The sequence below is a fragment of the Anguilla anguilla genome, chromosome 5 (assembly GCF_013347855.1).
Source record: "Anguilla anguilla isolate fAngAng1 chromosome 5, fAngAng1.pri, whole genome shotgun sequence".
NCBI lineage: Eukaryota > Metazoa > Chordata > Actinopteri > Anguilliformes > Anguillidae > Anguilla > Anguilla anguilla.
Genome location: NC_049205.1, coordinates 48918716 through 48929990, shown reverse-complemented (window position 1 = coordinate 48929990; position 11275 = coordinate 48918716). Strand labels below are relative to the sequence as shown.

Sequence of the window (11275 nt, the reverse complement as noted above, 5' to 3'; positions counted from 1 at the left end):
CCGTTTACTCGAAGACCTGCATGAATCATCGTTTTGATGATTTGATGATATATTTCGACTGGTGGGTCACATGAGATAGCGCGGCCTGAGAGAGCGCTTCTCTTCTCCGCAGGCCGCGAGCCAACCAATCCGCAAGCAAAAAGGGAATCTGGGCATGGCACCGCAGTCGCAGTGTAGCTATTCCCAGTCTTTTAACAGGCGGAGCTAACGCCTGTGCAGGAGAAATTTATACACGGAAACATGCGAAATAAGTCACTTAAAGTTTCTTTTGGAAACAAAAACCATAAGTAACTAAAATAGCTAGCTAGACACGTAACTATAATTGACAACATTTAAACACATTTCGAATGGTCGTTAATTTGGATAGCGTGGAAACTTGCGATATGTAGCTCTCGATAGCTAGCAGTTGTAGTGTTTTGAATCGTTTACTGAAGTAAAGGTGAACGCTAGGCTTTTCAGTGATTAATCTCGTGTTGTGTGGCTTGCCAGCTCAAGATGAAATACCTATTGCAGGTAAAGATAGGCGCGCTCGTGGGCTTACTGTTGCTCACCCTGTTTATCGGATTCATTCCTGTCCGGATGAAATGGTTCAGGGAAACAAGCGGGACAGGTAAGCAGTCACATAAGAATGTGTTTTTATGTTTCGGTGTTTTAAGAAAGCAGATGTGTTCAAGCAGTCTTATAGACGACTAAAGCATTAGCCTATAAGGCAAGTCTAGGAGTACGTTACTTTCAGCAACTGCCTGGTAAACAAGCTTCCTGACTTAATTTTCGAGCCTCTTTCGGAAGGGTAACAGGGAATTTATTGTTTCCCATTTAAAATACAGTACAGTAATATGAATATGCTAATAATATATAGTGGAATGAACTTATATCACTATTGGTGTTTTAATTATTAACTTTATGACTCAGTTATAAGGTAAGGATTTGTCACGTTGTCCAAAAGTTGTGAAGGAAATCCCACTATTGCAGTTCTCTGCTGGGGACTACCTTGTCTATATCTTAACATACATAGACTGTGTTCGCTGACTATATTAAATCGTAACGTCACATTTCCTTGGATGAATGGGAGGAACAGTGATGTAAATATGTGCCTGTAAGGATGTAGCTGTTATTTTAAAGCCAAAATCATTAACTGGAAACCTGAAAAGGCACTAACAGTGGATGTAATTGTAATGCATAGAGAACTTAATCTGGTTTGAGTGGATTCCTAATGGATTTTGAACCTTACATTTCAGCACCAGTGTTGTGATAAAGTTTACCAAGTCCCTGGTGGAGGTCTCAGGGGTGTCACCTGACTTGGATAAAAACAAAATGCACCCCTCGTCACAGAAGAGGCCTATCAGTGAGAGATTAGAAAGGTCACATGTTTAAACATACCCATAGATAACAGAACAATGTGTACCTTGCTACTTGTGGTATCTCTTGAATATAATTATGTGTGGTTGAAATGACCTTTTGTTGTCCATTATCACATGCATAAGCCTTATTTTTATGAGCCATGTTTTTACACAGAAGTCTACATAATTAATCTTCCACCATTTTCACGGGCATTTCCACAGCTGCTATGTTTTTGCACATGTCATGAAAATAGCATTTTCAGTTCTGTATTTTCTGAGCTCTAAATGTACAACTTCCCTCCATGTCTTTATCTTCTTTACTGTGTAGTTATGGATTTCTTCATTACTTTTTCATCATAGAAACATACTGAGGAAAAGGATTGACCAGTTCCAATTGATTAAGTCCCCCCCCCCCCCCTAATGTGTTGTTTTCTATGGTATTGGGCTATGAATATAATACTGTAAGTCAGTAAGGATCTAGCTCCGTTCTACACGCCTCCAGCAGTTAGTCATAGGACCACAAATGTTTACTCCAGGATGCATGTTCAATTTCCTGTTCTACACACCCAACTTATACATCACTGCATCAGGTTCAGTTGTATGGTAATGACTAACATTAACTTTATTTACCAAACACATTTAACATGTGGAGCCATTTTATCAAATTGCAATACAGATTCTTAGGGTCTGTTGAGTGAGTCATTGAGTACAGGCCCTCACCAAGTGTAAGCCAAGTCATGCCATCAGCTGACTCTGGCTACCAGTCTGCATTGGCTGAAGACACTCTTGTACCTTGTCTTGCAGGTCATAGGTTTTAAGCCAGCCAGGGTTAAATTCAGATCCGTTTGATTTGTATAATGCTTCTTACATAGACAGTGTCAGAAAGATGCGTTACCAAACAGGAAATATGAAAATTAAGTAAAAAATTCAAAGAGGGAAGAGAAAACACTCAAACAGTGTCAAGAAAGAACTCTTGACATGGAGGAGGAGCTTGTGCTCTGTTGGCCAGCCTGGTGTCTGCAGTTACAGGCTAAAGGATGTTAGGGAGGTAATGGGGAATCTGTTGGAGCAAATAATCATTGTTATTGAGCAGGTTATAGCCTGAAGTATTAATCTGGGCGGTAATATAGATAGTCCAAGCAAATAGGTGCATATATGCAGATTGGAATAGCAAGTCAATTCATCCAGGCCTTCTGGTTGTCAACAGAACAGTGATGGTGGAGAGTGAGGGGGATACCCTATGTAATCCACTAAGATATTCTGGAGCAAGACCATTTAGAGCCGTAAGGGTTCTAGGGTTACTGTTACAGTCAGCCTAGTTGCTCCCAACATTATGACCTAATGTTGGTGCCTACAGGTCAGATTTGCCAGATCACATTGGCACTGGCAGGACAGAAACGTGAAAAGGAAATAGTGTTAAATACTTCTGATTTTATTCATAGACCTTCCAGGAAGCATCCAGTAAATAATTTCTGTATTTTGGAACAATCATGGAGTTCATGGAAGTACTAGTCACAGTGCACCTTGTGAATGAGGTAGAAATTATGTGTCATAAGTCTTATTAACTGCCAAGTGTATTGTGACCCATTCTGTTGATGAACCATGAACGATTTGTGAATTAACTCAGGATTTGTGATAACGCAAATGAGAACTAGTTTTCTCAGTTCTTTTTAATTACTATTATTGATATTACACTATTGAAACAATATTATGTTTTTCTCCACACTCATATTTGATTACATTTAGAAAATGAATGTAGCTGTATCAAATGACGGAAAGGTAAAATGTAATCATTAGCATAGCAACTGTCCTTTTTCAACATTATCAACATGCAAGAGCAGTGCCGTTAGTCATAGGATCGTGGCAGGGAGTCAGAAATGCTGACCCAGTCAAACTCGTTTCCTGCAGAAACCCACAAAGTGCTGCTGAGCTTCATCAGCTGTTTCGCGGGAGGCGTCTTCCTCGCCGCCTGTCTTCTCGACATCATTCCAGACTACCTGTCTGACATCGGGGCGGAGCTGGATGCACGAGGAGTGGATGTGAGTGGCCCCCTTTCTGTAAACACTGACGCACACATTCACGAAACACTACGTTATGAAGACTGCAGTTCCACTGTGTTGATACCAGTGCACCTCCCAGTCACATCAGTTTTGTTTTTTAATCAGTTTACATCATTACATTCAGACAGCACTTTAATCATTTACAACACTTTTTAAATGACAGCTGTCCTCATGTTTTATGTTTGAAATGAATATGTTTCAAAATGAAATAACTGTGCCTTTTTTTAACAGACCAGCTTCCCTGTGCAAGAGTTCATCATGGCAATGGGGTTCTTCCTGGTGCTGATCCTGGAGCGCATTGTGTTGAACTGTACTGGCCGGAGGGGAGAGGAGAGTGCCCCTCTCCTTGGCCAAACAGGCCACGGGCACGGGCATGGGCACGGCACAAATGATCTGGAGGGCAGTGCCCAGCATGTCCACGTCGACTTGCAGGCCCACTCCTCCTTCCGTTCATTCATACTCTTCCTCTCCCTCTCCCTCCACTCTGTGTTTGAGGGCCTGGCAATTGGCCTCCAGTCCACAGAGTCCAAGGTAGGGACATTTAGCATAGCACACTCAAGCTAATTATGTATTGCCTTGACAGCTCCGAGTGATTTTTAGGGTGTACATCACATCAAGAGTGAATCACGGTTGTAGACATTTCAGAATTTTAGAATTTGCTCCCATTCAGTTCATGAGTTGGAATTTTAATTTAATTCGCCACCTCCACAGGAGGTTGAACTGGATTTTGAATTGGAATGGCAGGACAGGAATTTAATTCATTGCAATTGAAAGAGAGCCCACCCAGTACAATCACAAGTAATATTGGCTTTCATTGCAACCCTAGTACCTACTAGATTACCTCAAAGCTGTGTTAGACTCTCATGTTCCAGACCTCATATAGAAAATAGTTTGATATTTAAAGCCACAAACATTTTCATTTACAATTGAATATTTTATAGACTTTTAAAGAATTGCTTTTTTACACATTTATTCATATGACATAGTGCAGTGCTACTTGTGCTGGGGACCCAATGTGTATGCTGGTTTTTGTCAAATCTCTGGTTGAAAAAGTGTTTAAGTTTTACCATAATGCAGGTTTCATTTGATGCCATTTCCTGTCGGTAAACTGCATTCATTTCACACAGATGGTTGAAGGTTTCCAAACTCATAATTAAGTCATATCGTACATTTAGCACAGTAAATGAAAGCATAAGTTGGCCTGACCGATTGAAATGAGGGGGATGTGAATATGGGACATGTTTTAGGGCATACATCTGTTTTTCTGGCATAATGTGGCTTTAAGAGGGTAAATCATCATTTAGTAGATACAAAAAGGCTCATTAAGAGCAATTAGCTGCTCATTAAAATACAGAGCATGTTACGATGGATGGAACAAAAACCAGCATACACAGTGGGTCCCCAGGACCAGGGTTGAGGAACACTGGCATAGTCTGTATTTTTTCATCCGAATTAACATAATCTAGGCAGTCACAATAAATAAGTAGCAATACTACATCCTATAATATTGAGAATTTGATAAAAGAATATCAACTACAAATGCATAATCATTCTTATTATATTTAGTAGACATGTTGAGTGTGTATAAAATTGCCATTCTGTTCTGATACTAACATAGGATTTACTGATAGTTAGGGTGTCAAAGGTATCCACTATCCACCTAGTATGTGTATGAATTTCACTGAACTTTGATTCTGCTTCATTTAATTGGAATTCAAATTACAGTTCTGCATCCTGTTTGCACCTTAATTCAAATTCAAGAATTGACCTGGAATTAAAGAGGCATTCACAGTTCAATTCTGAATGGTGCACAACCCTGGAGTGTGCACATTATTTTCTTTATGGGCAGGATCAGACGTGTGTAATACATATCTAAATCATCAGTTGTAGTCATGCATGATAATGCGGGGGTTGTGTTGATACTGGCTGATAAAAACTTTAAACAAACTTACGAGATTTGTCCCTGCTAATATTATGGCAGGTATGATGATGCAAAATGTATGCACTATAGGGGCCCTGACGGTGCTGTAAATTAAATGAAAATGTCATGCTCAGAAATCATCATAGTCATCTGAACCTCTTTTATGTGTGATTCATACTTGTGCTTTTGCTTAATAACAATGTGAGAAGGTGTAAATGTAAGCATTCGTCAATTTGGCCAGTCAAGTCTTGATTATTGATATTGGCCCCAGAATTTCCATATTATCCACCTCTTTGACATTTCAAACTTGAAAACATTTTTATCTAGATAAGGAAATTTCATGAACAGAACACTTAACCTACCAACACATTGATCATTTTAAGTACCATGTGACATATTTCTTAATTGGTTTAAGTATTCGTTTTTAATTAATTGCTGTACTGTGTTATCTATACATAAAAACAACCGTTTTCTGCCTAGGTACTGGAAATCTGCATCGCCATCCTGGTCCATAAAAGCATAATTGTCTTCAGCATGTCCGTCAAGCTGGTGCAGAGTGCAGTCAAGCCTTTATGGGTGGCGGCCTATGTGGGCGTTTTTTCAGTGATGTCACCCCTAGGCATCGCTGTGGGGATCAGCGTGATGGAGGCGCAGCTGGAGTCCAGCGCTCTCATCCAGTCCGTGCTGGAGGGCCTTGCCGCGGGGACCTTCATCTACATCACCTTCCTGGAGATCCTGCCCCATGAGCTGAACTCTCCCGAGAGACCGCTGCTCAAAGTGCTCTTCATCCTGCTGGGCTTCAGCGTCATGGCCGGGCTCACTTTCATGGGCTGAAGAGGACGCCCCCTGAAAGAGAGAGAGAGAGAGACTCAGCAGCAGCTGTTGGCACAGGGTGGCCTAATGGGATGGGCCAATGCGCAAGTCCCCTTGCACTTCAGTGAGATCATACTGAGACATTATACCTTTTATCTGAATAGTGAAAACAAAATGTGCTGCGGACAACCTCATCTCGTAGAGGCTTTAGTTTAGCTTTTTTTGTTTTAACATTGCACAACGCCACTGCAAAATGATATTTTATGGCTTTTAACGAAAGTGCCCATCTGTTTAATTTGAAAATGACTGTTTTTTCCTTTCACTTTGTCATGTCAAATAGAATTTTAACTACTTCATTTTAATCTGCTAGCTTCTAACTGACATTAAATATAGGAGCAGATGATTGTTTTATTCCATTTGGAATGTCAGTATTTGTATATCAGTAACAGTGTTCTGGCAGAGAGACTTTTTATATTCACCCCTTAAATGCCAAAGGTTTTTTAAATTGTGTTAAGGAGAGCTTAAGGCAAAGTCTAAAATTAGATTTACAACGTATATAGATCTGTGTGAAGGCACACACATTTTGCTCAGAAACTCCTTTTTGCAGTGTCCACACCACTGCCTTCAGACATGGATTAAGTGACTCCAGCTTGGAGAAAGTGCCAAAAAAAATGTTACCCCAGCCTGTTTTGTAACTCTGGTGAATTGTGGCACAACACAGTTGTAGGGGATTATGATGAAGATGAGCAGTGCCAGTCTATGCAAGGATGTGTCATCAGTGAGACAACAATGGCATAGATTTGACCAATGAGGAAATTAGTGCTTAGGGGTTTGTAGGCTGAAACTGACTTGAACAGTAGAATTGAGAAGGCTCAGTAACAACTGAGCTGTGTCCATTTAGTTAGGCTGAGCTTATGCAGGTCTTACAATCACTGTTTTCTGTGCCCACTGTGGTATTTAAGATGAGCAATATTTCATAACATTTTGTAATGTCCAAGTATATTAATACAAAGTCATTGTGTGTGATAGGGTCAGTTAAAACAGTGTATTGCCTGAATGTTTTAGTGTGTGTAGAGCCTATGGCAATCTGTACCTACCAGGAATTTGTAATATATGCAGCGACTTGGTCCCTGGCTTGCATGGTATTGCTAGATCTTTTCCACCTTTTGTTTGATGTGGGCTTATTCTGTCTGAAATAAGGTTTTTTATGTAGTGATGGTGTTGCAGCCGCAAGCCTTGCTCACGCATACCCTTTTTATGGCACACAAGCAATGAATCCATTCTGTGCGTATCCATGTACGTATATTGTAAATCATATTTAATTGTATATTTTGTTCATAGTTCTAAGTTTTAGTAAATACTGAGGCACATGACTGTTTTAGACTACTGGAAACAAAGGGTTGTGTAAATTGACTTGCATCTTAACTGAATATACATTTTTATTCAGTCAAATCAGGTTGAGACCCAAATACCTCTGTTTGTGCTGGTAATGTGTATCATCTTTGTAAGTGTTTACATGCTATATGTTGCACTGCTCTGACATTTGTTATTGTATCTGTGAAGAAATGCATACATGAATGTGCATAGACATATCTGTCCTGCAGGTGATTTTTTTTACATGTCATGTTATTTCAAAAACAGCAGTTGAACACAGCTGCTAGTGATTTTTAAGTTACTTTTGTAAAGGAGTAAACCCAAACATCTTTAAAATGTCTTAACTTTTAGGCATTCATATTATCCAGTGCTTTTCACTATCATGCAATGTAAAAAATACCAGATATGGTGGATTTTAGTGGGTTTCCCAGAAACCTGAGGTTTTCACTCATTTGAAAAGTATGAGTGCTGGTTCCTTTTTATCAACAGTCATGCCAGTATAAGAAACCCTGAACAGAGGATCAGTCTATTCAGTTTACAAAATGGCTTTAATATACAGGTACCCCAGAGGATTGCCGGAGTGTCCACAGTTCATGTGACTCTAGCCTTGGTTATCATCCATGTGTCAAAGCAAATAGCAGCTTTGCATGTCATGAGTCTGAACTGAGAAGTGTGCAGGGACTACAGGAGCCCTACTTTTAGCTACCAGTCACATAGGAGAAACCCCCTACTGTTGCCTTTGTTTGGCCTTGGTGCCTGAGGGTTCTCACTGTAGAGCATGGCTGCCATCAACCATGTTGTCATGCTTTAAGAATAAACTAGAATACATGTCTAGTGTGTGAGCCACATCCGTAGTTCATTGGCCTCATTTTCAGTTCTGTAGCATTTGAGAGAAACAAAAAAGGGAGGAAGCTGTACTGCGATATCTCTGAAAGCATCTACAAATCAAAACTGAAACTAAACGGGGCAGTAAAGTGAAAGAATAATGGCAGATGCAGGAGTGTGTGTTTAAAAACTGATACAGTATATTTTGCACTCCTATAAACTAAGTGAACAGTAAGCCCGTGTATGAAGGTGTACCAAACCTGTGGTATTTTACACTATCTTCCACTTGATATTACTGCACTGATAAGGTACCATTTGTGCTACAATAACTCTGAGTACCTGGTGAGGGAATCCTCTGGCCAAACTGCATTCCCTCCCGTTCCTGCATTACCAGTGTTCACCTCCATCACTGTCCCACATTTGACTGTGACACGGAATCATGTGATCTTACAAGCTTTGCTGCAGCCTGTTTTTTGCCTCTTGCCTTACATTTATATATCATGTTTTGTCGCTGTCTTTTTTGTCTCCAGCTTCTGGTGGTGCTTGATTTGAAAACACGATTTCCTGTGCATTAGAGTTTGTGCCATTCAGCTAGTTTTAATGACTCATCACTGCCCCCTGCTGATTGGCGTATCTGAAGTGTGCAGCTTCACATAAATACCGTACATTTCTATTAGGTAAAATCTATGGCCTGGTTCCTCTTTAAGTAAATATGTTTCTACATACAGGATATCTATGCACCTGTACAATACAAATTAATTTTGCACTATTAAATATCCATTCCATCTAAAGGCTGTGGTGTATGTTACTTTGTAGACTGGTTACTATATATTTACATTTTTCAAAAAAATCTATTACGTATCCCAAATGTTGATTTAAAACTAGTCTTTATACATTTCCAGGTAATCAGTATTTTATTTTTTACACTTTTGAATAATGGTTGATATTTAAAGTTGTCACAGACAGATCTGTAAATTATCATGTTATTTTATTATCGTATTATCATTTATTATCGTATCAAATTATCAACCTCCCCATGCAGAAGCCTTTTAACATTTACATTTTTATTTATTTAATGAAAACCTACAGTAACATTGTGACCTTTTGAGTGTCTTATCCTAAGTGCTGGCATTTATAATTAATAAAATAGTATTGTTTTCCCCCACAGAATAGGTCAATTTCAGATCCCTTGACTGGGCTGCAGCATTAAATGAAGCTATTCCGAGAAGGAATGAAAAATGGGAGATAACAGACACACCCAAGTGCTATTGGTCATATCACATGGAAACAAGTTTAAAAGTAAACTATGCTGCAGACATGCTTTGCTTAGAGAGTGTACTTCAACCTGCTACCCAATTTCTATATTTGTTCAAAATAAAATTTGCTACAAATTACCATTACTTAATTACCATTACCATTAGCAAAAAAAAAAAAAAAATATATATATATATATATATATATATTCAGGACCAAACTAATCTTATGCAAACATGCTGAGAGGTGATAAGGTGAGGTGATAACGCCCCTGGACACAGTGAGGTCCATATAGAAATGGTTTTGTCAAGCTTAGTATGGAAGAACTTGACTGGCCTGCACAGATCCCTGATCTTGACCCCATCAAACACCTTTTGGATAAATTGGAACACCGACTGCGAGCCAGACCATATCATCCAACATCAGTGCCCAACTTCACTAATTCTCTTCTGGCTGAATGGAAGCAAGCCATGTTCCAAAATCTAGTGGAAAACCTTCCCAGAAGAGTGAAGGCTGTTATAACAGCAAAGTGGGGACCAACTCCATATTGATGTCCATGGTTTTGGAATGAGCACATACACGCACATACGGGTTTGATGTTCACGTGTCCACATGCTTTTGGCCATGTAGTGTATACAGTGGTGACAGTGATCATTTGGTTGCCTGCCACCTGATTGGAGGATAGAACCCAGAATTGTATTTATTTGTTCATAAATTGTTATTGACATAAACCTTGAAACTACAAGGTTTAATCTAGAGGGGATTAAATTCCTACATCTGGGAAGAATCACACTGTGCTGTATGCATGCTCACTTAAGTATTTTAATACTAAAATGGGATAAATGTAATTAAAGTAACACTGGAAGGGTTACTGGATTAACATTTATTTGTTATAGAGCAAGCTGAAAACCAAAAAAAAACAAAAAACGTTAAAAACACGGTCAGTCAAAACTGTCTGATGTTCATTAGCTAATGTTCTACAGTGGATCGGCAAAACATTGTCAACAACATTCAATGAGTGAAGAGCTTCATAGTGACATCAGAGACATTTAATCACAGTTAATGGAATTGCATAGTAACAGACTTACTACCCCTATTGTGCAGCAAATCTGGATGCATTAGTTGAACCTGGGATGTTTCTCTTTCTCAGTTTATTGTGCAATACGCTGAACCAAAGATTATTCCGTTGATTTAAATCACCAGGAAAAGCACCTGGGTGTATTTTATGAAGAAAATGCACACGTTCACCTTATATATAGATGCTAGACCAAAATCCTCTCGTTTAAACGCTTTTTAAAAATACAGTTAATTCCAAAATAAAAAGGAGGGAGGCTGTAAAACAATCATCATAATCTGTGAAGCGTAGCATGCTTACTTTAACCAGACAAAACCAGGTGATGGTACCCGGTAAATGTACCGATTAGGCAAGGAATTTCACAAAGTCAAGTAATGTTACATTTCTCGAGGAGGGTCGTCAGTGCAAAATAAACATAGGACATGACACGAAGCGTCATATGATTACATTACACACTTTACTGCCTTGACCGATGGTCCTGAGCAGCAGCATCAAACCAAGAACTAGTGTGTGCGAGGCTCCGATTGGCTGACTAAGAGAGTATGACGTTGTTAAAAATCCAATGGTGAGGTGCCACACATTAGTTATTTCAGGAAACCCGGTATCGGACATC

At 39.3% G+C, this 11275-nt stretch overlaps 1 protein-coding gene across 1 annotated transcript; it reads left to right on the top strand.

Annotated features, from left to right (window-relative positions):
• Positions 1–75: 75 nt before the first annotated feature.
• On the top strand, positions 76–9124 carry slc39a1 (solute carrier family 39 member 1). Its single transcript, XM_035418660.1, has 4 exons — positions 76–610; positions 3249–3379; positions 3632–3931; positions 5802–9124. Exons 1-4 carry the CDS (start codon positions 496–498, stop codon positions 6153–6155), a joined length of 900 nt encoding a protein of 299 aa, XP_035274551.1. The 5' UTR covers positions 76–495; the 3' UTR covers positions 6156–9124.
• Positions 9125–11275: the final 2151 nt, after the last annotated feature.